Source organism: Accipiter gentilis, chromosome 1, assembly GCF_929443795.1.
Source record: "Accipiter gentilis chromosome 1, bAccGen1.1, whole genome shotgun sequence".
NCBI lineage: Eukaryota > Metazoa > Chordata > Aves > Accipitriformes > Accipitridae > Astur > Astur gentilis.
The window spans coordinates 8,542,259-8,570,088 of NC_064880.1; the positions used below are offsets into that span (position 1 = coordinate 8,542,259).

The following is a 27,830-nucleotide window of genomic DNA, read 5'->3' on the forward strand; positions in this document are numbered from 1 at the left end:
TGGCGGTGTCAGACTGGTTTATTGCAGCGGAGGGTTGGGGGATACAGGGCGCGACAGCACATGGCGACAGCGAGCTCGCCCTCTGTCCCACGATGTAGAAGCAAGAGCGTTTTGGTGCAAAACCACAGAGATTTGGCGTCTTCCTGCGTTGCTGGACGCCTCGAGAGTGGCAGGAGTCAGAGGGGGCGGCCGGCGGAGCCGGCTTTGCCCTTTTTACGCTTGGTGGTGGTTGTAGGGACCACGGTGAGGGCTTGGAGGCGGAAGGGCCGGGGCATGGTGGAGGGACCGCTGGGAGCCCCCTCCAGCCCCGGGAGAGCTGCGAGAGGAGAGGAAGGGGCGGCAGTGGGCATCCATCCTCACTGGGTGCCAAAAATGGGCCTCGCCTGGCAAAAAATGGCTGAGCCAAATCCACCACACACCCCCCCCCCCCAAAAAAAAAACCCACAACAACCCACCCAGGAGGAAAAGAAAATGAAGGCAAGGGCCAGTGATCGAAGGGAAATGGCAGTTTTACCTCGGTTCTCAGTTGGGTCAGGGTGGAGGATGCGGCTGGCTCGCCGGGGTCGGAAGTAGTTGTTGGCGATGGTCTGGCTGTCACTCCTGTTCAGCACCAGCTGGTAGCGGTCTTCCTCGGGCTGGTAGTGGTCTTCCTCCGGCTGGAAGCGGAAAATGCCGTCAGGAGCAGCGGACTCTGTGCTAGCCCTCAGGTTACTGCTTAGGAAATAGGGCAAAATTGGTAAAATAGGGTAAAATAACACCGTACGGTTCGCTCTTGGCTCTCAGCTGAAGGGCTCTTTTGGGCAGGTTTGGGCTGTGGCAGGGCCGGAACTGCTGTGAGAAGAGATGGGTGTTAAAGGGTTGTTGTCTCTAAAATAAGTAATGTTCTCCTGACTGCACTCCCTGATCCCCAACACCACTCCGGTCACCGGGCTCATTCACAGAGATTCCCAAAGGATCTGTACCGTGCATCGTATTAGATGATGTTGTTATTCAAACTTGCTAGGCAAACTTTTCTGTACGCAGATTTTAGAAGGGAGCACAGCCCAAACATGATCTGCTGAGCCCAGAAGCAGCCACATGCTGGTGGCACCGTCGAGACACTCCTCTTACCTGCAGGCAGGTGGGTTTTTTGAATGAGGGGCTGTGGAATTTTCCAGCAGCTGGTTTCCTCATCCCAGACGGATTCACGCTTGATCTTCTCCAGATTGCTGTAGTTACAGTCGCGCCGGACGAGGGACTGCACCTGATCCAGCAGCTGCTGGAAGAGCATCAGGTCTCGCTCCAGGCGACGGATAGTGCTGAGGTAATCGATCTTCTCCAGCTCAAACTCCGACTGCAGATCTTTGATCTCAGTCTCGGCAGCCTGCAGCTGGGACATAAAACCAAAGTAAGTCGTTGGGATTATAAAGGAGAGAGACGGATGGTCACTGTGAATACAGGGAGTTGTCAGGCAGAGGGATGGAAAGACAGGCACAAAAGCTTCAATATTTGGGGAGATTCTAATTTGTAGTTAAGAATCAGGATGAGGTTTGTGTGGAGAGATTATTCCACATCTGTTTTAATGAAAGATTTCTGGTGTTTCTCCAAAGTGCTGAGTCTTTGAATGGACCTTAAGTTGATCTTACTAGTGTGGTCTGCATCCAGTGCTAACGAGCTCTTAGGAGTTCGATGAAGAAGATTCAATATTTCTTTGATAACTTAAATACAGAAATGAAGCAAGTTCTTAACATGCAGATTTAGGACTGCACGTGCATAGATTTTTTGGGGGAGCTCCTCGGATTCTGCCTTATCAGAGCAAAACTGTTTTTCAAGTGTGCCTAAAATTGAAGAGCACTGCTTTTATATTTGGGGGGGGGGGGGGTTCCCCAGAAAACTTTTCCAGGAGCCCAGGTGTGGTATCTGGGGTGATCAGAACTGGAGAAAGCTGTGCAATAGATTGCATAGGTCAGTAGAGGGAGTCGCATCCTCTCCCATCACCCCACATCACCCTCTGGTCAGCATGCTGCACAACGAGGAGACTGGCCTTTAAAACAGGTGGGCTTTTAGGCTTCAACAACTTAATTCACCACACCCTGAGGGCTGCTGCATCCGATACTTCATAAAAATGCACACAGACAACCTTATAGATACTAACGCGGCATGCATATGAAATATTTCATGCAGGCAGAGTCACGCTCTAAACATACTGCCCTAAAACACCTCCTTAACCCCCAAAAATGGGTATGCAGATGAGGAAAGAGATGCTCCCTAAATCTTCAGCAGGGATAGCAGGGAGCTGCTCACCTTCTTCTGCATCTTCTCCAGAAGCTTGCTCTTGGCTCGAACCTCCTCCTGGATGGAGTCGTAGACGTTAAGCAGAACCCATTCACTGCTGTCCTCATTACATTGCTGCAGTGCGGTCACTAGCTGCATCCTCCGCTCGTCCGCGTATTTTTTCCGGCGTTTATGCTTTTCCTTGAGGTCCTTGTTTTTAGCCTGTTCCCCCCCTACCACCTGTCGCTCGAGCATCTGCAGCCTGGAAAAGGCAAACGCTTCTCTTAGCTCAACACTACAAAGAACCGTCTCCATTAAGCATGGAGGATGCATGTCCTGACCTGGATGACAGTTGGGAAGACACAATACAAAAAATAGTGATTTCTGACGAGATTTGCTGTCCAGAGTGATCATGGCAAATTCTACTTTTATTAACAGTTTCTGCAATAGATACTCCTGTGGACCCAAGGCAAAGCATGTGTTATTCTGAGCACCTTTGTCAACAAGAATGTTTGGAAGTCTGTATTTATGCTCACTGAATACTTTTTAAAAACCCTGTTTTGTGGAATTTATATTTAAATTCCTATTGAAATACATGTTGAATATATTATTTTAATTCTTACTTTTAGTTTTGAAAGACTCTCAAAGCAAGCACATAAGGTGCCAAAATTCCACAAACTAATATTCTGAATGGTGGATACAGGAGCAGTATGGCTGGAAGCCACAGCAGAATTTCCTTTTTGGGGCAATATCAACCAAGGTTGATGACTTGGGTGACCTCAATGCTGCTGCTTGAGTGCAGGCACAGACCCACACTTGAAATCAAGCTCATCTCACATCCATGCCACATAGCCCCATATGCTCCAACACAGAAATTAAGCCATGCTCCAGAGCCATTCTCTTTGTCTGCACGGGGATCTGCAGCAGAGCAGATAGCTCAGGTTGGCCAGCACTGGCTCAAATCGGAGAAAATCCCACTGCTGATAAAACCTCCGCTGATAATAGCCTCTTAGCTATCTTCAAACCCATCCAAAAGAGCTTGTTCTCCACCAGGGATGACCTGCTATTCTACTTTACTGCACTTGCCAAGTAGCCTTCGGTTTTGTTTGCTTAATGCACGACTGAATCCTCGCTCTGTTGAGTGAGGATCAGAGATCTCACAGCCATCCTGGTGTGTAAAGCTCTTAACAGGCAGCTTTGAAAATCCCCATGCTGGCGGAACCAAACCCTGCTGCCTAATCTGCAGAGAACTTTGATTTTAACAATATAATTAGAAGAGCATTTTTCACTTGTTTGTCACAAAAAGGAACGCTGCCTATTAAGATTTGATATATAATCAAAACGAATGGTTTCTTTGGAGACCTCTCCATTAATAGACAGAATTGCCTGCAAATTACAGACACTTATTCTAGATTTCTCAATAGCTTCTTTTTTAGCTGGGAGAGGCCCAACAGAGTGAGCATGCGCCACAGGAGCTCACAGTAAAGCTGCAAGACTGGCTGAAAAACGCAAGACTTTTCAGAATCAGCCTCTATCATCCACAATATATCTTATGTTGAGCGTTTCTAGTCTTAATATAATTCCACACAACAGAGTAAAAGAGAAAAATCAGCAGAATTTGCTTAAAGTGTGTATTTCTGAAACTGAACCCCCATGTAATTTCAATACACTGTGTGTATTGTGTACACTTGGACTAAAGGAATTCTCTCAAGACGGCTCTCACCCGGAGGAGAATCTTCAAGACAGGATGCCTCTGGGATGGGCTGAGCGTGAGTCTTGAGCCCTGCACCCCTCACACCCCAGGCCTGTGCTCCAGGCCCTGGGTCTAATGCTGCCCCTAAAATGTGATTATTGGGAAATTTTGATGTCAGTTCTGGCTGATGTCTTGCAAACATTGTCAGATGCGTGAGTTAGAGGCAAAAGTGACCTCAGTGACAGGGGAGAGTTGTGGAGGATGCACTGTCCTCCACCCACACGCACAGTGAGCTACAGGAAGGCCTGCTACCTTACTTGCACTGAGAGGGCTGTAAGTGCTCTTTAAGAACCATTTTTAAGAGGAAAAAGAGGCTGCCTCCATAACCTGTTTAGGCACTTAAGCTCTGTCAGCGACTGCCTCAACTCTATAAACTCCTCATAAATTACACCTGCAAAAAGCCAGAGAAGGAAATGACTTCCCTGCCTATAAATCTAGGCAGGATTTGTTATCAAGAAAGCACGCTTTTTTGCATCCACATCTGCTGACACAGACCTGTCCAGATTTTTCTCTCTTAATTCTAGCACTTGGCATCATTGAATGCTGCAGCTAAGAGCTATTTATCTGCCCAAATAGGATAAAGTTAATTTTGGGGTAAAGAATACGTGTCTGCCTAGTTTTGTTCTGCGTTGAACTGACAGCTGAAGCTCGATGGTTGTAATATCATGGAAGAACAGGATTGCTTCTTGCCCGTGTGTGTTGTAAGCAATGCCCAGGAAGCAGTTAAGAGGAGCAGCATAGTCACTGGCCTGGCGAGCACCTGCTGCTGGTCTGCAGGCAAAGAAATCCCCTCAGCAGTGACAGCCACCTCTGCTCCAGCAGTCCCTCCGCTTATACCACCAGTGTCTTGGACAGTCCGAGGTGCTGTTGGGTCCTGAGGACAAGAAGAAACCAAAGGCCGCAGCTCTGAAAAGATGCAATGCGAGTACCGGGATAGATGAAGCACAACTTTACCCACTCGGGTTTATTGTACCCGGAGTGGTAAAGTAGCCTGAAGGGTACCTGGGCTGACGTTAGTTCTTCATCTGCTGCAGCAACAGAGTCTTCAGGCAAAGGTGTCTTGTCAGGAGTAGTTTCGGTCCTCATGGCCGCTGAAGAGTAAAAGAGGAAATACCCACAATGTCAGTAATGAGCTCTGCAAAACTAGAGCATAAATCTGTGAAAACATCACACAAAGTCCTCACCAAAAGCTAAAAACTATGTCTGGAAAGAAAAGGTCTGTTATTTATGCTGGTCAGTAAAAGCCATCAAAGACCCAGAGGGTGTATCAGGTAAGGAATGCAGATTTTATAGGGTTGGGATAGCCTGGGTCCTCATGTTAGCACACAAATAATCTATTTCAGAGGCTAGGGGGTACACATTTCTAATCGGGGGGGGGGGAAGAACCTCTCACCTTAGAAAGTGATAGCATCAAAAATTAAGAATATAGGTTCAAGAATTAATATTGGGCAATAAGTGCTGTACAAGGACATTGAAAAACGTGCCCTGAGGCGCTGCGGAAGTATAAATGAAAAGCGGTAACGAAGAGGTTAGCTGGCAACAATTTATAGGTGTGTGAGAGGAATATCCACCCTCCAGCAAAGCCATGGTGTTGATAATCCACCAGGAGACCAAGGGCTGCATCACATTTGCATGCGGTGGAAGAGACTGCCGCAGCCACCCTCGTTCTCAGGCGTGTGAGTTGTGCATAGCCAAGCAGATCAAGACAGAGCAGTGCCTGCTGAGACCAGTTATCTCCGCAGCTCAAACCTCTGCTTGAGAGAAATGCTGCCCTAAGTCAGAAGAAACTCGCAGCTATGTGGGCAAAAATCACATTTTATTGCCTCAAGGCTTACAGGGTAGGGCCAGGCTGGTCCTGACGGGAAAGAAGTCAGGGAAATAGGGAAGAGGACAAAGCTGGGACAGAGAGTCTCATGAGTGGCCCAGGAGAGCCAGAGTTACCGCTCCTGCTGTCGATAAGGGAGGGTCGAGAGCAGGGACTGCTGTTGCTGCCAGGCAGCACTTGCTGCAGTAGCAGGCGCTGCCACTTTAAAGGTTGCAGTGGCTGCCACAAATGTGACTTTGCAAAACCAGTCTGTGTCTGCTCATGCCTAAAGCATCAGGGAGCCCTCCGCCTGTGCTGCACACCCTCCACCTGCCTCGTCCACACCTGCTTCCTTCCTGAGGTTCTCCTCGAGAGCAGACAGCTTGAGATCGTAGTGATTCCTCAGGCTGCTGATGTCCTCTTCAAGGCGGGCACGCGATGCCTGCTCTGCTTCGTAGCTGGCCTTTAGTTGGGCCAGCCTCTCTTCATACTCCTGGAAGGCACAGCAGACAGCCTGACGCAACAGCCCTGTGACTATACACAAGGTCACATCCAGGTTCATTCTAGGTCACATCTTATGTCCACCCCAATAAAACTTTACCATCCCGTATTCACTAACTTTTTCTGTGATTTAAGTCAACACAGTATTGATGGAGGGTGACTAGTTAGCCCTAGAAATCACTATCTTGGGCAGATGTGGTGACCTGGAAGGAGCTTTGTAAAGAGCAAGGAGAGAGTTTTATTTCCTTCTGGCCTCCAACTCCTCATTCTTCCTCCTGGCTCCATATCCCCTCTTTATCTTCATCCTTATACTGTTCCTAACATCTTCTGACTACTGCTTTCCTCCCCCCTATTTCTCTCTCCTCTGACTAGACGAATCAAAGTTTTACATGTAGTTACTTCAAAAATTCTTCTTGGGAACCCATTCCAATTAATCTCCAGAGAGGTGGGAACAATGCTGAGAGAAAGTGGCATTGTAAATAAGTCCTTCATCAATACACATTCTGTCCATAGGAGACAAGGACCACAAAATAGGAAGATAAGTGCTCTGAAAAGGCTGAACCATGCAGCCCTACACCATATTTGTAATGATTATTAATAAAACCCCACAAGCCTGAGTCAAAGACACTACAGGATGCCCCCTTCTGCCTTACTTCTCTGATCAGCTGCTTCTCTGCTTCAGGATCTAACTCGGGTTTGAGGAGGGGAGCTGGCTTCGCTGCCAGGTGAGCAGTCTCAGCAGGTAGAAGCCCTGCAAAGCAAAGCAGAAATAAAAATCACTCACAATTACTAGGTGGGATTGTCTGTAGAATGCCTGGAAAAAGAACAAAGAATGTGGCTGCCAGCAAATCCTTTAAACTGCGCTCATGTGTCAGCATCTGTGTTGCCAAAACGCCCACTAGCCTGGGACTCCATAGGTGTGGGGAGAGGTGTCAGCACTGAGCAGAGGGGGAGAGGTTTAAGCTTCAGGTATATGAAAGCAAATATAAATCCAATCTCTTTCACAAAATAGAAGGAGACTTGTTTCCAGGGCTATGCTAATAGATTTGGAAGATAAAAGACATGGGGGAAGGAGATGAAAGGTGCAGGGAAATTGCCTTCTTTCTTCACAGCTGTTTCTGAAAGGTGGCAGAACCGGGGCGGGGGGGGGGGGGGGTGCGGGGAGGAATAGCTTACAGCCTTATTGCTTTGCTGAAAGTTGCCCTTTTTTTAGGGAATAATTCTCAAAAGGTGATAGCTCCCTAAAGACTGCTCTTACCCATTTGTTCCCACATTTGCTATTCCTAGTTCATAGCAAAGAGCAAGTCTGCTGAGGCTGGGCTGAACCCTCAAAGAAAGGACAGTGCTGCTCTCTGTAAGCAGTGCCATCAGCAGGGAAAAACTTTTCTTGTAGTGTCAAAGATTCAGAGTTTAGGAGAACAGGGCTGAATGCTAACTTTGAAAACAAACATATATATTTAATAAAGAATTTTACATTATTATTTCTTAAGCAGCTCATTTTTGCCCTGCCAGCCAAAACCTCGCTTCTGTGACTGACCAAATTCTAGCCAGAATGACCAAGAAAAATCAAGGATTTGAATCACATTAGCATTTTCTAACAGAATTTATCATTATCGAAATTACTGGATAATTGAAATGGTCTTTACCAGTGAAATAAGGTCAATTTGGCAACAGTGAAGGAAAAGTCCATTACCAGAATGGAGAACTCTTCCTCCAACAGGTAAGGAAAAGTTTGAGGTGAAATCCAGTGAGCACACATGTAAAAACCACATTTTTCTGTCAAAGATAAAACATCTCTGGAGCCACTAAGGGCTCTCCTACCTGACAAGTTATGCATGCTCATCTGTTCAGCTAGAATGGCCTTCAGCTTCTTAATCTCCTCCTGATACTCCCTCAGCAGAGCATCCTTGGGGTCCTCATTGATACAGGGCTTGTTCTTGATGTTTTTCGCTCGATTAGCATAGCGCAAAGTACTGAGGCTTTCATCATAGTTGTTATCAGCTGGAGATAAGCATGCTACCATCAGGGTCTTGGTATTCCCTCCGAGGGAGTCTTGCAGCAGCCTGGTCAGCTTTGAGTCTCGGTATGGGATGTGCTTACACCTGCCATCAACCAGGGCTGAAATGACGTTGCCCAGAGCTGAGAGGGAGAGGTTGATTTTGGTGGCCTCTTTGAGCCGCTCCCCCGTGGCTCCAGTTTTTGACTGTCTCTCGCTTCCTGCCAGATCCACTAAATTGAGTTTTGCAGCCCTGAGGTGGTCCTGCCCTTGCTCATCTGCAAGAAAATAATTCTGGGTTAGGCTCTTCTTAAGAGGAAGCATCTTAACAGTCAAGAAACCGGATTCTCTGGCATTACGTTCCAGTTCAAGCCCTGTTCTTTGTCTGCATTTGGGCCCTGACTCCCTTAAGTAAATAAATATCTACTTAAAGAACTACATGTTTTAGTGCTTTCCTGAGCAAGAATCTGCACAGTAAAAATTCATGCCCGTTCTTACTCTCCCAGTAAGCTCTGAACACACACCCCTCCACGTATTTGCACAGATGCTGAGTGTTTAGAATTTCATGCAAAGCCCTCTGCAAGTAACAAGGTCAGACCATGAGTTTATACAACTTTTTTCTCCTTAGATTGTTTTATGAAGTTAAACAATGTCTGACAATTGGAGAGAAAGAAGGGAGGAAGCCTGAAATGATGAGTTAACAGGCAGGAACTGGAGCAGGGCTAGTTGGAGAGCACAGGCAGAAGAACAGGCTCCCTGAATGCCCATGTGACATGGAGAGACAGGCAGGAAGACTCCCTCTACAGACTACTGTGGAAAGGCTGGAGTAGACACTACGCTGGGAAACAGTTTTTCCATGAACTGCCAAACTACAGCTTTTCTCAAGATTGGAATCCAACCTACCCTAATCAATGGATGTATTCAAGAAATTTCTTGCTATGCTTCAAAAGAAAGAGCACATCCTATCAGATACCATCAAGGTCCACCATCTGGCTCGAATGTTCAAGAAGCCCACCAGATCTCCCCTCTTGCCCAGATAGCTGTAAAACTGCACCATGACTCAGCACACAGGCATGCTCGGCAGCATCTGTTCCTCCTCAACTCATGACATTCTCAGTGAGAAAGTAAAATGAGGGAACACAGGCGAGACACAGGAAAACTGCAAGAGATTGGGACTGTGCTCAGCCCAAACCACTTAGATGAGGCGATGGATCTCAGTGAGTGAGGAGTCAGACCCAGCAAGCTGGTGCCATTCCCATCGTAACACTTTAAGGCACAAGAAGATGGGAGCTGAAGTTAACAGCTAGCTGCCCAGCTACCTGGACACACACCTCATGCATATAGCATCTGCTTCCTGACCTGCATTTTGAGGCTGGAATAACGTGATGACACAAATCCCCTGTGACTAAGAGCGAGCACATTCAGCTGCTTTAGGAACCCCTCGGTTTCACTGGCTACTTAACTTTCCCAGCCTCATGCAGAGCAAAGAGTTGGACACATATTCCCAAATCCCAGACTATTGTCCTAAGTGCTGGACCACACACTTGGATGACCACATCCCAGTCATCCCTCACAATGACAACCCAAGTTCAAGTGAAGAGGTCCTTTAGTGCTCCAGGCAAAAAGAACATCAAGGTTTTAACCAAGTCTGCCCTTTTCCAGACAGACTTCTACAAAACCTAGCCTTCAATTTAGTCAGAGTTACAGCTTTATGGCTGTGGACAATACCTAAACATGAGCAATGAGTAATATGATGCATGGAGGAAAGTTAAAAGTTCACAGGTAAACAAAAAAATCTAAAATCTGTTGCCCCAGGATATTTCCCCAGTTAGAGCAACAGATTGTTAACTGTGGAACTTAATGTTTGCTGCAAAGCTAACTTCTTGTTTCACTCCAGATCTTTCTGGCATGTCAAGACATGGCAGAATTGGGGGAAAAAAAAACAGATGGAGCTTAAATAGAGCGCCCTCTCACTATCCTTTCTAAGAGCTGGGGCGAGTGGACAGTCACAAAAAGTAGGTTTTCTAACACTTTCCCTCCTTCCCCCAGTTTATGTAAACACTGACAGGCAATTAAAAAGTTGTTTTGGCTCCTGCCAGTCCTCTTACCCATGGAGGCTGTTTGTTTCCATCAAGGAGCTTAGGGGTTTAGTTTCCATGGTGTAACAAGGTCCCCAGACTTGCTAAAATGCTTGCAGCAGCCCGAAAGTCTTGCCTGTCTAATTCCCATACAGCCCATCAGCCAGTGCTTGTGGCATAAGCACTGGCCAAATCTACATCTTTCTCGTTAACTGATCAATCCCTAAGCACAATGCCAAGAAATAAAACATCTGCTACTCTAAATACGGTAAAAATAGTGATGGTAACTTTTGCATTTCAAACATCTGCAGCCAGAGAACCTGGTATTTGCCACAATCCTGTTCCTGAATCTACACTGTTACTTCAAAGAGTTACTTTAGTCCACATAATTGCAAAGAGATCCTTTAAAATATCAACTGCCTGTAAGTTATAATTTACTAGTGGTTCAACTGGAAAAGAAGTTTTAACTTCTCCATGCCCCTCTTCATGAAGTCTAAAGATGGCAACATAAATACCAACTTCATTAACTATTTCAACTAACGATTACCCTAGTAGAACCATCCAGTTATGGGGATTGTGCCAGAACCCTCAACTTTCTCCTCAAATATTCCAGCTATCTTCCATTTAACCACCCAAACTGCAAGTTTCCCCACCTGCCATCCTGTTCTGTGTAACGTTTTCAAAGCTTTAACTCAGAGAAATTGTTGCAGGCTAGTTTAAGAGCCCTGCACCCATCTGGAACTCAAAAGAGGAGTGTAAATACTTCTTTTTCCTTGTTAGGATTAGAGTTGGGGTTTTATGGACCCACAGAATGCAAGGATTAGCATTCACCGGCTGCGCTAATCGAGAAATTCCCTAAATCCCACACACACCATTTTGGATAGAGGAAAATGAGGTACTGTCACCAACATCTGGAACCACAATTTAGGAAGACATTGTGTAACTTCTCCCATGGCTGAAACAGCTGAAGAAAACAAAGATGAGCTAGCTGTTCACGGCCTCAGCTGGGGTCAAGGACTAGATGGATTATAGGAGACTAATTACATTCTTAGCCCAAGAAAAAACCCTTTCGAGGTCCGTGTTCAGACCCAGCGAGGCAACTTTATCAGCTGAAAAAATGCCAACAGAAATAAGATGCTGGAGAAAGGAAAATCAGCCATTAAAACATTATTAAGGGATTCTTTTATTCCATCTTAAACCCCAGATTAGCTGTTTGCTTAAAACATGTGCCCTGTGATCGTTGGGTGAAATGATCTGACTTGCATTGTAAGGGAGGTCAGACAAGACAGATAACCGTGTAAGTTTCTCCAGGTTGTACAATGCATGAACTCCAAGCCGTTGTATAGACTGTGAGATTTAGCACCTTTTGCTGGAAATAAAGGTTTTAGAAGATAAGAAATGGAAGGAGAATTAACTATGTTCCCAGTTTGAGTGTAAGACATTCCTCTCCCAAGGGGGAATTGAGGAAAAAAAAAAAAAAAAGACTTTGAATACTCAGTCATTTCGCACTGTGAAGAATGTCCATGTCAGGGCATAATTCTGATTTCTACTGGACCTAAAATAATTTTGCTGTGGGGTGATTGGTCAGACTGCACAGATTCTGCGCTCTGCTAGGGGCAGGGCATCCAGCTACCTACCTACAGTGTAGATTTCCATATGGACAGTAAAGATGGAGTGGGAGCGGGAAGAGTCCTTATTCATGAGAGTGTAACCCACTGCTCGGTTTCTCCAGCCTGTCTCCATGATCTGCTCACACTGGACCACGCTATGCACGGTGTGCAGAGAGAGCCCCTTCACATACACCCCTTTCTCTGGGTGCTCCTTCAGCTGCAAACAGGGACAATGCAAGACAGGTTAGAACAAGACACACCGAGGCTGTGGGAAGGCACGCTGGAAACTTGAGGGCTACACAAGTTTTACACATGGAGAAATTAAAACTGCAGTATGGCAAAAACATATCTGGCTGCCACCAAAAAGCCTTATTGTTTCTGAAGGAGGAATAAAACCACACGAAAAAAGGGGACCACTTTCATGGCTCTGCAAGCAAAAAGAATTAAAGTTAAAAGTTTGCTGACTGATTCAGAGATCTCCCAGGCCACAAGAAACTCATCTTCTCTGCACTGAGCCGCCTTCTACCTTCCCTATTGTTAAGCTGCATATTTTAAAAAAGAACTGAAATGTTTTTCACCTATTATGGCAAAGGTTCTAATATCTCTTCAGTCATAGGGAACTTTTTTTAAAATCAAAGCACAGATTCAATAGTCATGGATATTGTTACAAGTGCTTTGCTGAAGCCTCCTGCTCTTCGAGGGCGTCTTGATCTCCCTGACAAAATTCCCGAAGTCACACCCATCACACCCAGGCAAACTATAATAATTTTTCTCCAGATTAGCTCATTTGTAATATGCTCTAAAATCCTATTCAGGCACCTGGGTAGAGACAGAGTGTTAGATACCTAACAGCATCTTTTCAGCAATTATCAGTCACGCAGAAGAAAAGTTTCATACAGCATGCTAATAAACGATTGAAATGTTCAAAATCTTGATCAAACCTACATAAAAAATACAAAACAATCAAGAGATCCCTGCACTGCTACATCAGCCCCCTCTGAAGCTACCTCCACACTGGGAATTTTAAATGAGCTGAATTCATTTCCAACAGCAATGTTACACCCCACATCTGCTGAGTTCATAACCAAAACTCTATCTTTATCGTGTCAGCTGGGATATCAAGGTATCGTTGTCATGACTCGGTGTCATGGAATGACAGGTATGGCATTTGGCAGTGTGACTTCCAAAGAAGAGCCTTAGATACTTCAGTGATGCACGTACCACAAGAAGCAATGTAAAATAGAGTGTTTACTGTTAAAAAACCTGCACAGAACAGACCAGAAGTGGCTGGAAACTAAATGAGGCAGGATTTTAGCCTTGTTCTAAAGCCACAACTGCCCAGGAGGAACCCAGTTACAGAATCACAGCCAGACTGTTCATACACTGTGACTTTTGCCTGTGCTACAGGGGAACCCCACGGTTGGCTTGGCTGTATTTGAGGGTGCTGAAGAGTTCTTGAGGAACACCCAACCAAGGACATGTTGTTTAACTCCAACACAGACTGACGGGGGCGTTTTCTTTGCAGAGCTCTGTAAAACCTGCTCTTCACAGGGTTTTATGCACCGGAGGCAATGGTGGGCTTCTGAGTCACCAAAGTCACTGACATTGAAAGGCAAAAGAACAAACAGAAATGGCATTTTGGAGGACAATTGGGGGACACAGAAGAAAGCAGTGGGTCAACTTGGGCTTTCTGTCTCTGCAGGACGTGACTCCCTTAATTACTCGATGAAGGCAGCAACAGGCAGCGGCTGTCACCGGTGTGATGGTGTTACCCTGGAAACGGTTCTGCCCAACTCCTGCCTTCCCAGTGCCAACTGTGGTCGTCATGGAAACCGGTGTCACTGCTGATGTGGAACAAAGGATGGGAAACTGCAGCAAGCGCCTTCCGAAACAGTGAGTCCCCTTCTCCCACCCTCTCTCTCAACATGCACAAGCAAAGCATGCTTGGAATGCGGGGCAGAGAAGCTTTTGCCTCCCTTAAAGCCAGAAGCATGTTTAAAAAAAAAAAAAAACCCAAACAAACAAACTACCCCATAAGGCAGTTTGGGTCTGCCACCATCTCAGCTCATCTGTGCAGCAGATGGTGCTAGTGCCTCGGTTTTCTTCACCGGGGCAGTCCTGCAGGGAAGTAAATTAGGACAGGTTTGCAGCTCCTTCCAGGGTCATGTGCAAAAAGATCTGCAAAGCCACCAAGAGGTAAATTTTATAAAAATCAGCCCCCTGATTAGGACTTCAGGAAAGTTTACCCTCCTGCATTCCTGGAAACTGTCCACCCTCTCTATGCGTTCCCATAAGGAGTAATACCTGCTGCATCCCCTCAAAAAAAGGATCAGCCTTTTTTGTTTTAGCCAGATATAAGATCATCCACAGCAACACTGGATCAGATTAAACATTTATAAGGCACAGAATCCTCCTACTTTAGAGACAGCTGTGAGATGAAGAAGATTAGGAAGAAATTGCCCCATGAGCACTTTGTTCCATCCTTGTCCAGTAATGATTTTCATGCAGCTTCCACTAATCTACTGGCCGCTATCAAGCGGGACACACAGGACATGTCTCTGACTGGATCCTGTTCCTTCTGTCACTAAACGTTCACTGAAGTCTCCTCATGGCTTCCATATTCATCACTACAACTTCATATTCTGTTGTTCAGCTTCTGACAGAGTGTATTATTGCACTTCTGCGAGACATTCACGATAACACTTATCTGAGCAAATTAAAGCACTTCCTAATTAAGACACATTGACTCCGCCTCACCTCCAACTTCTGCTTGGTATCAGCTCCTAGGAGGTCTCGTATGTCTTCGTTGTAAATCTCCAGGTAGGAAGCTCTCACCAAGAACTTGGCATTTTCAGCACACTGCACAAAACAGGAATGATTTTCGGGTAAGGTTCTCAAAATGAAGGCAAGTAGGCAGCCCACATAGATCCTCAGTGCCAGCTGGGTGCCTACGTCCCTTCAACACTTCAATCAAATCTCTCCTGGCATTTCATTCCCAGGTGTAACCACTCAACACACTTGCTATAGGGACTTTCAGTCCTTAAACATCTCAAGTGCAAGTCCATAAAGTCAGCAGAGAGTGCAACACAGGCCTTAGCTTTTGGATGAGAGGCAGCATACCCTGAAGCCTGTCCCCATTCTCACTCCCAAGCACAATCGGCACTCGCTTCCTGGGGTAGGAATGTCTTTCTTGATATCACACAATCGGGTCTCTTTCACATTGTTACACACTTACCTGTACGCTCTCAAAAATGTGTTCAAATGCTCTGGGTATTATGCCTTTCTGTACAGAAGGATCCACAACTCCCTGCATGGTGAATGACTTCCCACTGCCAGTCTGGCCATAGGCAAATATGGTGCCATTGTAGCCTTCGGTGACACCCTGGAAACGAAGGGAAACCAAATAAAATAGCCATTATCTTCACCCTTTGCATAACTGCAAATACATTGTCCAGAATCAATCCTACCCCTTCACATGCCATCAGAGTATAATAATTAAAAAATGCATTATGCTAGCATATAAATCGATGGTTTTCTCTCAAAAATGGAAAACTTGAAGAAATGCAGGTTTTGAAAAGTGGAAGGGCAGTTGACAACGCTTAGAAGACCAGAATATTTTTTTCTCTTGGAAAGCTGGCTGAAAGAAGGCCTCACTTTCACTTGTTCCTATTTCAGAGAAGCATGGCAGGAACAGAAGATATTTGGATTTCTTAAGGTTCAAATAAAAAGAATGAATCTGTTAACCTAATAATCTACTGTTTCAGCCACTGGTTGTTCTCCTGAACAGGAACTTCCATCTTGAAATTATCACTGGGCATTTTATCCTTGTTTCATCTTCTAACAAAGTTGGGGTTTGGTTGTTTTTTTTTGTTTTTTTGTTTGTTTTTTTTTTTTGGGGGGGGGGGGAAGAGGAGGGAGGGGTTTGCTTAACTGGTTCCTTTCTCACCCTAGCTGTTTACCATGCTGATGTGTTAACAGGCAACAAACATATCCCCTCTCATTTTGCTATTCTAAAACAGGCTGAGGTTCCCTGTCTTCCCTAAACTTTCTTGCTTAACAGTAAAAATGTCCCTAAAATCATCAGGAGTCTTTTTTGTCCCCTTTCTCCTCACAACACTTTCCGCTGCAGTTTCTGTCCAGCTACCATCTCTAGGGCCTGCTCAGGGGGGTTCATTTTTCATGTAAACATCCGCCTAAAACAATTAAATGTAATTCTATCCTCAGTGCCCTGCTGGCTGCTGAAGAAGTATTTTTTTCTTCCCAATTTCCCAGCCTACCGCTGGGATGCTGTTTTGCCCTCCTCTGTGCCCCAGGGTTGCATCTAAGTCTCTTGAAGCAGTAGACAGGGCTGTTTCTGTCCATAAATCAGTTCTACTTAGGGATCATCTACCCACGTAAAACTCTGCAGCCCACGTCCCAAGCTATGTGTTGGCTGCTTCCAGCTTGCTTCAGGCACCACTCACCTCCACGAGCGGGTAGGCGATCTCGTTGTAGATCTGCTCCGTACTGTGCTCCTGGTAGTATGCCCCATCGAAGGTGAACTGCTTTGGGGGCTCACCGGTGGCAGCGGGGTTTTGGAGGAAGCACTGGCCCCGCGCGCTCTCCATGCTGACGACCGCTTTGCAGCCAAGAGCCTTCTCACGCTCGTTCATGGGCCGGCAGCGGACGATCACCTTCACCGCCTCCGAGGCCATCTGTCAAGGCCCAGCTCTACCCCACACTCACTCACTTGGTGGGGCTGAGGGGCACCGGGGCCTGGGTAGGCCTGGGGGAAGACTGGGGCAAGCCTAAGAACAGGGCCTGCACCCCTGGGTGGGGTGGACCACTCACTGCTTGCTGGAGGCACTGAGGGGATGGACCCCCCTACAGCTTGGCATGAGGAAGGAGTGCCAGGGAGGCCACAAATGGCTGGGGTAAAGGAAAGATTAAGGAGGAGAAAAGCTTGGGAAGGATGAAGGGAAAGGGGGAGACTTGGGACAAGTCTGAGGGGGAACTTGGGCAGGCCGGTGGGGAGGAAACCTGAGGGGATCCTGGGGGCAGGAAAGCCTCAGGTAACTCTGGGGAGCTGGGACAAGCCCAAAGGGCGAGGGAAAACCTGAGGTAAACCTGTAGGTATCGGGCAAGCCTGAGGGAGCGGAGGGAAACCCGAGGCGAGCCGGGGTGCGTGGAAGGAGCCGGAGGGGAGCTGAGGGAAGGCGGGAAGCGCCGTCCGACCCACCGCGCATGCGCACAGCGGCCCCACGCGGTTACCACAGCGACGGGGTAGCGTGGCGCAAGGCCCCGCCCCGCGAGCCACGTGACTGCGGGCGGGCACGCGCCCGCGTGCAAGAGCCGGCGTGCACCAAAGCGCACGTGTGCAAGATGGGGGGTGGGGGGGTGGGGGTGGGACGGGACCGGGACGGCGGGCACGAGGGCACGCGTGCGTGGGAGTGCAGGTGCATGGGGGCGCGAGCGGGCAATGGCACGGGTGCGCAGCCGTGCAGCCCACGAGTGCGCCGCCTGAGCGTGCAAGGGAAGGCGAGCGCAGGGGTGTGCAACGGCACGAGCGTGTGAGAGCGCGGTGGTAGCGGGGCACAAGGGTGCAAGAGCACGAGGGCTTTGAGACTGCAAGCGCACAGGAGCGCAATGGCTTGAGTGCAGCCGTGCAAGCGCGGGAGCACACACGAGTATGCGTGCGCAGCTGCACAGTGCAATCGTGCAAGCGCGCGCGAGCGCGTGGAGCAACTATACAAGCGTGTTGCACGAGAGCAACACGTATGCACAAGAGCACAAGAGCCCGAGCACGCAAGTGCCCGAGTGCAAGTTCACGAGCGTGCACGCGCACGAGCGTGCACGTTTGCACGCAGCGCGGCGGCGGGGGAGCGGGAAGAAGAGGCCTCCAGCAGCCCACACCTGCGGTAGCACGAGAGCCATTTATTGCCGGAGTCGCACCGTACAGCCCGCCGAGCGCGCGCGCGGCCCACGGGAGGGGAATAAATAAGGCAGATGGCAGCGATTTAAAGCTAAGTGGGGATTTTGGGGGCTAGCTGTGCCCGAGCGGGGGGAGGGGAGGGGGCGGCCGGACCTAACCCCGCTCATGCTGCACCCCGACGGGGGCGGCGGGGGCCCAGGCGGCCTCCCCCCAGGCGCTGGCCCCGCCGCCGGGGTCCCGCTCCTCATAGCCGGGGTTGAGGCGACCAGGGGCCAAGCGGCAGAAGCAGCCCCCCGGCGCCCCGGAGTAGTGAGCTAGGAGAGCGGCCACGCTGGCGAACTCGGCGTTGGAGTGCTGCCGTCGGTGCGGGGAGAGAGGGTGCAGAGGTGAGTCCCCCCCGCTCAGCCGGTGGCCGCAGTGGCTGGAGGGCCTTGCCAGAATGCCCACGTGCTGTGCAGCCGTGCACCCGGGCACCCCGAATTGAATGCACCCATGCACCAAATACCTACATACCCACACACAGGTACACCCATGCACCAAACGCACCCGTGGGCTTATGCACCATGCGCCCACAAACCCAATGCACCCACGCGCCAATGCATGGGTGCACACATGAATCAAACACTCCTGTGCATCCCTTGCATCCATGCATGCGCATACTGATGCGCCCGCGTACCTGTGCACCACGTATCCACGCACAGCTGCTCTCTGCGCACTGATGCACCCCAAATCAAATGCACCTGTGCACCCACAACTCAAATGCACCCATGACCAGTGCACCCATGAATCAAACAGACTCTCACCAATGCACCCTCGCACCATGTACCCACACGCAGATGCACTTGTGCGGCCATGAATCAAACGTAATTGCACAGCGAAGCATGGATATGCCCACGCACCCACACCCACTGCTACCTGTGTGCCATGCACAGATGCACACGTGCACCCACACACCAACACCCTTCTGCACCCACGCACAGACGCATGTGAGCACTGATCCAACAATGAAGCAAATGCCTCTGTGCACCCATGCAGTTACGAAGCAAATGCACTTATACACCAGTGTACCCATGCACCGATGCACTCATACACCTCTACACCGATGCAACCACAAAGCAAATGCACCCATGCGCCGCTGCATCAAGTGCATGTACACACCAGTGCATCCGTGTACCAATGCATCCATGCACAGATGCACCAAATGCACTTAAACGTGTCAAATGCACGTACACACCAGTGCACCTACACACGTATGCACCAATGCGTCCGCGCATAGATGCACCAAATGACCTTATACAGTGCATCAAATGCGTGGATGCACCGATGCACCAAATGCACTCATGCACCAGTACATCTGTGCACCAATGCACCAAATGCACTTATACACCAGTGCATCCACGCGCAGACACACAAAATGAACTTACACCCCAGTGCATCCACGCACCGACGCATCAAATGCACTTACCGAAGTGCAACTGTGCAGCACTGCCACCACGAAGCAAACGCACCCGTGTGCTCATGCATCAAATGCGCTCACACGTGACGAGCCCATGCCCCGCTGCCCCCGCGCAGCAGCCTCACCTCCACGCAGAACCTGCCCTGGTGGGTCCTGAAGAGGCAGTAGGGGACGACGCCGCAGGGCGCCCGCACCCACAGGCACCAGCGCTTGGCCAGGCCGGGCTCAGGGCGCAGCAGAAAGGCTCCGGGGACATCCCGCCGCAGCAGCGCGATCCCGACGTCCCTGGGGACGAGGCGGCGGGTGGGCGCAGGGGAGGGGGTGGGAGGGACGGACACAGGACGGCGAGGAGTGGGGTGCTGCTGTGCGCTCACCTGGCGATGCCGGCGAAGGCCCACACGCTCTCGGCGAGGATGCTCTCATTTTCAGGGAGGAAGGCCAAGCTCCTCGTCCCTTTGCTCTCCCATCCTGCCGCCGCTGTGGGAGACCCTTAATCCCCTCGTCGCCCCAAAAACCCCACAAAATTGGGGCTACTTGCGTGTCTCCCCCGTGCCTCAGTTTCCCCTCTGGCACTCACCGGCGTCGCGGGGCGGCTGGTGGAGCTGGCTCTCGCTCCCGCAGTCCCGGTAAGCCCCCGAGCGCAGGACTTTGCTGCGGATGGCTTTTTTGCGCACCAGAACTGGGGAGCAGTAGGGGTTCCCTGGGCGCCAGGCGCCGGCTCTGCCCTCCGCCTCCAGCCGCCGCTCCTGGAGGGCAGAGGGGCTGTGAGGGGGGTTTGGGTGATGCTTGCTGCGCAAAATGTCGTGCAAAAAACCACGCAAAAGCCGCCATGCAAAAAAAGCTACCCAAAAACCACCGTGCAAAACACCATGCAAAAATAACATGCAAAAAATGCTATACAAAAAACCCACCATGCAAAAAATGCTGGGGGGGGGGGGGGGGGGGAAGCCATGCAAATCACCATGCAAAAGATGCCATGCAAAAACGCTATGCCAAAACCACCACGCAAAACACCATGCAAAAAAGGTTATACAAAAAATGCCATGCAAAAAGCCCACAGTGCAAAATACCCTGCAAAAAACCTGCTATGTAAAAAAGTGCCATGCAAAAAACGTCCTGCAGCACACCATGCAAAACAGGCGTGCAAAAAAAATGCTGTGCAAATACACCTGATGCAAAACACCATACAAGAAAAGACCATGCAAAAAACTGCCCTGCAAAATGCCATTTAAAACAGGCTATGTAAAACGCTGTGCAAGAAAAGGCTGTGCAGGATGGGCCTTGCAAAATGCACTGTGCAAAAATGTGCCATGCAAAACACTGTGCAAGAAAAGGCTGTGCAAAATACTGTGCGCATACTGCTGAGCAAAGAAGTGCTGTACAAAGAGGACATGCAAGGAAATGCCATGCAAGACACCATGCAAAAAACGTGCTGTGCAATAATGCACCATGCAAAACGCGGTGCAAGAAAAAGCAGTGCAAGAACTGACAGACAAAATAGCGTGCAAAAAATGCCACGCCGAAAGTGTCATGCAAATACTGCTGTGCAAAAAAAATGCCCTGCAAAAAACGCCACACACATACTGCCGTAGAAGAAATGCAGTGCAAAGAAAAGGCCGTGCGAGAAAAACCATGCAAAACACCGCGCAAAAAACGTGCTGCTCGAAAATGCGCCAAGCAAAACACCGTGCGAGAAAAGGCCATGCAGGAATCCCACGCACAAAACCACCACGCAAGCAAACAGCGCAAAGGCCTGCGGAGGAGCACCCAGCACCCTGACAGGGTGCACGTACCCCTGCGCCCAGGGAGCCGAGGCCGGCGGGCGCGGGCAGGCGTCGGAAGGAGACGAGGGCGTTGACGTTGCGTGACACCTCCTCGGGGTTGAGGGGCTCCCGCAGCACCCCGGTCCCTGGGGGCTCCCCCTCGCCCGCCTGCTCCTCAGGGTGCGCCAGGAGGTAGCAGAGTTGGAAGGAGCGGCAGAGCAAGAGGTGCAGGGTCTGGACCTGGGGGAGGCAAAAGAAGCTGCGTGCAAATATTAAAAATAATAATAATAGGGTGGGGTTTTTGGGGGAGGAGGGTGTTGGGCCACGCACCTCTCCTGGGAGCCCCACGAAGAGGTGGCAGAAGAGGGGGCTGGCGGGGCTGCGGGGATTGCGGGCCACGAAGGCGAACTGGTGGTCAGCGTGTCGCCACGTGCTGTACAGGATCCGACGGAGAGCGTGCGCCATCAGCAGTGTCTGTGGGGATAAGATTGGGGGGGGGGGGTCACTGGGATTGAGCAGCCCTGGACACCCAGCCCCCCCAGGATGCAAGCAGTGCCGGGGTCACCCCTACTTGCATGGCAGGTTGCAAACCTGCAACAGCGTGGTAGGCTGCAAGCCTATTTGCAAAGGCGAAGCATGTTCCCAAGCGAAAAGCAATGCTCAGAGAGGTGCAACCCCCCCAAAGCAGCACCCAGCACCCCCCACCCAGCACCCATGACCACCCCCCTTCCCAGCACCCCTACCTCCCCGTCAGTGCCGTAGACCTTCAGCCCCTGCAAACTGAACCTCAGTACCACCGACCTCCTCCTGGGGCAGTCCTGGCCAGGAGAGATGCAGCGTTGGGGTTGGGGGGGTCCAGGCTTTGCCACCCAGGTGTGCCCCCCCACTATTTGGGGTCCCCCCATTTCCCAGTAAGGGGGAGCAGTGGGGGATGCCAGACCTTCAGTGCCCGCAGCTGCTCCTCCAGCCGCCCCGCTTGCTGCTGCAGGTCCAAGTCCTCCACCGTGAAAGAGCCCACGTACTGGGGGGGGGGGGGGGGGGCCGACAAAAAAGCACACTCGTGTCAGCAACAACCCCCCCACTATGCTACAGTTGCCCCTGAGATGCTGTTTTGGGGGGTGATGGGGATGCATCCACACCCAAACCTCATCTCAGGGTGTCGTGTCCCGTCCCCCCCACAGTGGGTCAATCACCTCTGCCTGCTTGGTAATGCCCCGGGCTCGCTGCTGGGGGGCCGCAGGATCCGGCCCCCTCCCGTTGGCTGGCTTCTTCTTCATGGCAGTGGGGTTTGGGGGCGAAGGCTGGATCAGGATAGGGTTAAGCAGCTTGGGTGCTGCATCCAAATTATCCAAAGCCACCCAGGGTGACGGTGCAGGAGTCTCCAGTCAACGGTCCCTGCAAGGGGGAAGGGGATGGACACAATCTGCCCCCACCATCCCCAGTTTCCAGCCTGCTGAGCTCCGGGGAGACATCGTGGTCCCCGTATGGCGGTCCCCAAGTCCTGACCCCAATGCAGATGTCCCCAGGTTCTGGCTCTGATGTAAGTGTCCCCCCATACCAGCCCCAGTCCTGATCCCAAACCCAACACGAGGGTCCCCGCATCCCAAACCCAATGCGAGGGTCCCCATGTCCCCCAGCCTGAGCATCAAGCAAGGGTCCCCCTGTGACCCCAAGTGCCATGCAAGGATCCCCACAGCCTGACCGTGACCCTGGTGTAAGGGGCCCTGCAGCCTGACCCCAATCACGACCAAAAGGTCCCCGTGTCCGGTCCCTGAGCACAGTGCGAGGGTCCCATGTCCCTGCCCCAAGCAGGATCCAGGTAGTCCCTGTGTCCTGACCCCAAAAGCAACATGAAGGTCCCCAAATCCCAACCCCAAACATGATGCATGCGGTCCCCACATCCTGGCCCCAAAAGAAACCCAAGTGTCCCCACATCCTGACGCCCAGCAAAATGTAAGTAGTCCCTACACCCCAAGTATACAGTGCAGACCCTGAGCAAGGTGCATTCCATCCCACACACCAAACCCCAGTGAGACTTTGGGGTCCCCCCCATCCTTCCCCCTCCCCCCAGCGCTCTGTCCCACTCCCCACGGGCCATGCAGCACCAAGATGCCGATAGCTGTCCTTCAGGGGCGATCCCCAAAACGCCAGTGACGGGGGCAGCAGGTTTGGGGGGGCTTTTTCAGCTAGAGCACCCACCGAGGGATGCACCCAGCCCCTCTCCAGCCACCCAAAGGGGTTTTGCCCCCCACAGCCCTCAGCCAGGCTGAGACCGGCGCAACTCCTGTCACAGAGGCCACGCCGCAGCTGCCTGGTGCAAACACATGCGAAAGGGGGGGTCCAGCTGCCCCAAGCGCATCCTAACGGGGTGGCGGGGTCTCTATGGTGCTCCTATGCTCTTTGCAAGCTCAGGGTTGCCCCTCTCCTTTCTGGCATAATTTAGGGGGTCTCCCCCTCCCCCCCAGCCAATCCGCGGACAGGTAGCCCCCAAGCCCCGCCCCCTTTTCCCCACGCTGCTCCGTTTCTCAGTGGAGCCCCCCAGCCCACGGGCCACCCTGAAGATCCCCAAGGGAGGGATACTGACCCCAAAATTGGGGGGAGGGGTGCGTGCGACACCCAGACACCAAACATCCCCAGGGACCCCCATCCCACTGGGCCCTCTCCCCGTCCCCGGCTCACGGACAGCTCGCTTGGATGGCTCCGGAGAAACACAGGCAAAAAAATTCCCCCCGCTCCGGCTCTTGGCCTTCGTCCGTTGTTTTCCTTCCCCGGGGTGGCTCCTCCGGCAGCTCCCGCTGCGGTGCAGGGATGCTCGACCCGTGGGCGTCAGGCCCTCGCCATCAGCCAGGCCCAGGCGAGCCCGAGCCCACGCCGGGCACAGGGCAGGCAGCAAACTCTCATTTCCTGCCTGATCTGCCCGCGATGAATCACTGCAATTTACCTCCCTGGTTTTCTCCGTTTCTTGGAAGCGCCAGCGAGCAGAAATGCTCCGGCTTTTTGGAAAACGCGGCTGCAACTGTTTTTTTTCTCTCTCTCTTTTTTTTTTTTCCTATCTCCTCTCCTACAGCGTGCCCAGTGGAGAAGCAATTTCTAACCCCGATGCGCACACGTGGTCTCTCGCTCACCACCCCCTGCCCCGATGCTCACACCCTTTTCACTCCAATTTCTGAATTCCCCAGGGAGTTTTGCCCACCACTATCTGCTTTCGCCAGAAATAAAGAGGGATGGGGTCTGACCTCACTGCAAAGCGGCCATGCAAACCCAGAGCCTCAGGTCCCCAAAGTTGGCCGGCTGGCCAAATCCATGGGGCCAAAGTGAAAGCTGCCCCCAGCCCCAGGGATGCACTTGACTCCTGGAAAGGGAAAGCAACAGTTTGGGGAGGAGATGGGGTCTAATCCCTCAAGGATACATCCGAAAATCCCCGTCTCGCGCCCCGGTGCTCCCAAGGGTGTGAAGAAAAGGGTCCTAACAGCAGCATTCAAACCTTGGGTCACCACCAGCACCAGCTGCTTTGAAATGCCACGAGATGCCCCGGCAGAGCCCACCGGAAGAATCAATAGCATAGAAACAGCAGAAAAAAAGGCAAAAAAAAAAAAAAAAGACAGGACAGATGGGGCTGAAGAAACAACATAACAGAGCCCAGTCTGGTCAGGAAGTGGAGACTGGAGAAGAGTGAGTGGCGGAGCTGGCACAAACCTTCCCAAACGTGCAGTGGAGCTGCCGCTTGCTCCACCGGCAATGCCACTGTGGGATGAAGATCTTCCCATTCAATCCCAGTTGCTACTCCTGGGAGGCAAGGATCACTCCTTTGAATTCAATACAACCAGAGCCACAGCTTTTTTTTTTTTTTTTGGCTCAGTATGCAGAAATCACTTAATTAGCAATTCAAACCACAACCCAAAGGAGTTTGGTGATGACCAAGGGAGCTAATGGCTGTTTTTAGCACAATTCGAGGTGCCTTGCAGCAAAATGAAGCCATTATCATGTGCAAAAAAATCGGTATTATCCAGACCAGCATTTTAACAAATACCCATGGGGTTGTTGGTATGGGAATGTTATTGGGAAGAGGGAGGTCGCAAAATGCCCCACAGCTGGGTGAGGATGGGCAAGAACTCCTTGTCCCCATAAGCACCTTATCAATGAGAGAAGGTGTTTCCCAAATCTGGCTCACTGTAGAACCTGCCTGGAGGAAAATGCTGACAAACCCCACTGTTTTGGTACAAGTAGCCCTAAGAAAGAGCCATAAACTAATGTTTCTAATTGCTTTACATCCCTGCAGATTACTCTTTGATCGGTGCTTTCACTCTCCCAGTTCCCTATCAGCTGTGATTTTTGTTAATCTGCTGTTTGCACCCTTGTTGCAGGGCTGGGAACAAATTAGGGCATTTCTACAAGAATTTTTTAAACTCCCAGTTTTTAGAGGTAGCACACTGGGATGGCAACTGAAACTAATAAATTCAATAAAGTTATTTTCTCCTTTTCTGCATTTTCTTTCTAGAGGTACTGCCACTCCTCTCAGCACGGTATGTGCAAAGCTCTTTCCAAGAGCACATTAAGTAAAAAGAGTGTCAGGTCACATTTAAATCAGTGGTGTTGCCCTGTCCAGGGGAGAGGCGGGGACATGGGGGAGTGTTTCGAACGTAGACACTGCTCTGGTGAGCAGGTCAAGAGGGGGGAAGACTTCAGTTGGTCTTTTTTGTCCCCACTGACTGGGGGGAGAGAGAGAAAAGCAGCAGCAAGACGTTCAAACAGAGCTTTCTTCTTGCTCACCTTTGTCTCCAGAGAAACCAGGGAAGAAAAAGGTCACACGTCGGTCCAACTACAGAGCTTGGCAGGGGCTCAGGCTAAAACAGCCCTAGTCTTTCACGCTGGCAATGTACTTTTAACAAAAATTTGCCTCTGCAGCAATCCATGGTGACTGTAATTCCCTCCTCTCTACATTTCCAGGAGAAGAAAGCTGTGGCGAGGAAGAGAAAGGACACACAAAGCAAGCCTGGAATCTAGTTTCATTTTATTTTAGCAAACTGCATGTTCTTCACTTATCAACATCTCTACATTAGCAATTGTATAGCTCTCCAACTTTTCTTTAAAAAAGGGTAAACAAGAGGTGACAAAACTCAGGCTCTTCATCTCTTAAAAACATTTGAAAGTTGGATTCAAGAAGACTTTTATATATTTTGGTTTTAAGGTAACAGATGTGGCATGGAAACACTAATTCAAATCACCCGCCTAACTAAGAACTACCCCTTCTGGAGCCCCTTTGGCATCAGACGATCAGTAGACGCTGCAGCCTCCGTTTACTGAAGATCTGACTCACCGGCAAACAAACCTTGTTGGTCTGAAGGAGCCGAATGCGCTGCCTCCTCAGCCTGTTGCTCTAACGGCCGAACAGAAAGAAGCACCTCCAGGACTCAGTGCAAGTGTTGTATATACACTGCTTCTTCACAGAAGCGTTAAGGACCTCATCATGCAGGGGATCTAGGAAGGACTCTTCTGCCGTTGTACCTTCTCATTAAGAATCACATTCCCCCAATCATCCTGTTCCTGCTGTCTAAAGATATAAAGATCTTCTTTGAAGAATTTTTAAAAGCCAACCCTCCCCCCCAAACCCAAGAGGAACACCGTAAAATGTACAGATTATATATGTCCTAGAAAAGTCCTAAAATTATTGCAGAAACTAAAGATGACTTGTTCCAGGGGGAGGGGCAGGCACGAGGCACAGCATTGAGATCTAACAAATGCTCGGGTTGGTTTGATTTAGTTTTCAGCTTTTTCCCCATCATTCAAGAAAAAAAAAATAATAAAAATTAAAGAAGTGTTTAAGCATCAGAACTAAAATACAAATGCACGTTGACTTATAAAACAAGATTGTGGATTTGACCATGGGATTCCCTGACAGTGGAAAAATTTTACTTTTTTGCCCGGAGAGATTTCCTCATGGTGGATTTGCCCTTGGCGGAAGGTTTCACTTCCTTCCTCCCGCTGGCTGCTGGTTTCTTGGAAGAGCTGCCACCAGAGGGTTTCTTGATGGCTGGGGCTGCTGGTTTGGCTTTCTTAGCAGGGGTTTTAACCTTGGGAGGGGGCTTTGCTTTCCCCCGGCGGGCTGCGGGGGTTTTTCTTGGCTTGGGTTTGGACTCTCTTCGCTTCATTGCAGGGGCCCTGCTCCGTGATTTTGGAGGTGGTCTCTTCTGCATCCTGTCAGAAAGAGAGACAGCACAAGATCTCAGTGGAGGCGCAAATGCTGCCCAGAGCAGAGCTGCTGTCATCAGTTTGCATAAACGAAACAGATCTTGGCATCCTTTTTCTTTACCACGGATGTTTCTTTATGCAGCAGTATATTTCATTAGCTAAATCCCAAAGAGCAAGAACTCCTCTGGTGGATCTTGCCATGCTAAGCACTTCTCAATCCCCACAGTGCTATGCCAGGGAGGTTTTGAACTCCTTTGTTAGGCATATAAACATACAAATAATGACAATGAATCAAAGTAAATTGTCAGAACAATTAGGAGACCTAAGCACTATCTCTCCTCTCTAAATGGAATTTTATTACTTAACGAACAATACTTATCTTAAACCCACATTCTGAGTAAGGCAGGTTTCATATCTGGCTATAGAACTGCAAATAATACTGTAGGGAAAAGTTTTCTTAAGGAAACAATAAATACAAAAAGTCCCACATGAAACATCACACTTTTGTAAAGCACA

The 27,830-nt window shown here is 49.9% G+C and overlaps 2 protein-coding genes across 12 annotated transcripts in view; both read right to left on the minus strand.

Moving 5' to 3' along the window:
* On the minus strand, positions 1 to 26,532 carry KIF17 (kinesin family member 17). Of its 6 annotated transcripts, XM_049806601.1 has the most exons (24): positions 26,443 to 26,532; positions 25,896 to 26,082; positions 22,319 to 22,520; positions 22,066 to 22,146; positions 21,869 to 21,943; positions 21,456 to 21,599; positions 21,156 to 21,365; positions 19,940 to 20,108; positions 19,737 to 19,839; positions 19,488 to 19,647; positions 16,459 to 16,689; positions 15,231 to 15,377; positions 14,753 to 14,854; positions 12,023 to 12,212; positions 8,133 to 8,585; positions 6,965 to 7,062; positions 6,156 to 6,303; positions 5,009 to 5,097; positions 4,756 to 4,880; positions 2,284 to 2,515; positions 1,111 to 1,369; positions 764 to 831; positions 515 to 656; positions 1 to 316 (listed from the first exon to the last, which is right to left on the minus strand). In XM_049806601.1, exons 3-24 carry the CDS (start codon positions 22,400 to 22,402, stop codon positions 177 to 179), a joined length of 3,450 nt encoding a protein of 1,149 aa, XP_049662558.1. In that variant the 5' UTR covers positions 22,403 to 22,520; positions 25,896 to 26,082; positions 26,443 to 26,532; the 3' UTR covers positions 1 to 176. The 6 variants fall into 6 exon arrangements, with proteins under 6 accessions (XP_049662558.1, XP_049662733.1, XP_049662644.1 ...); XM_049806776.1 differs by lacking the exons at positions 25,896 to 26,082; positions 26,443 to 26,532 and having other exon boundaries at positions 1,111 to 1,363; XM_049806687.1 differs by lacking the exons at positions 25,896 to 26,082; positions 26,443 to 26,532 and having other exon boundaries at positions 764 to 828.
* Positions 26,120 to 27,830, minus strand: part of HP1BP3 (heterochromatin protein 1 binding protein 3) — a 22,614-nt gene continuing 20,903 nt past the window's right edge. For 5 of the 6 annotated variants that reach the window (XM_049809075.1, XM_049809343.1, XM_049808988.1 and 2 more), the window contains one exon: positions 26,120 to 27,320. In XM_049809075.1, the coding sequence (XP_049665032.1) occupies positions 27,035 to 27,320 (286 nt within the window). In that variant the 3' untranslated portion in view covers positions 26,120 to 27,034. The remainder of the gene's footprint in view (positions 27,321 to 27,830) is intronic. The other variant, XM_049809431.1, reaches the window with a different exon arrangement.

What these genes read in the sequence shown, in the direction of transcription:
- KIF17 (XM_049806601.1), bottom strand. Translation starts at nt 22,402, where the DNA reads ATGAAGAAGAAGCCAGCCAACGGGAGGGGGCCGGATCCTGCGGCCCCC. An exon ending in AGGGCAGGTTCTGCGTGGAG is followed by an intron (nt 16,690 to 19,487) that starts GTGAGGCTGCTG and finishes GGGCCTTGACAG; the next exon opens with ATGGCCTCGGAGGCGGTGAA. An exon ending in ATACCAAGCAGAAGTTGGAG is followed by an intron (nt 12,213 to 14,752) that starts GTGAGGCGGAGT and finishes CCCTGTTTGCAG; the next exon opens with CTGAAGGAGCACCCAGAGAA.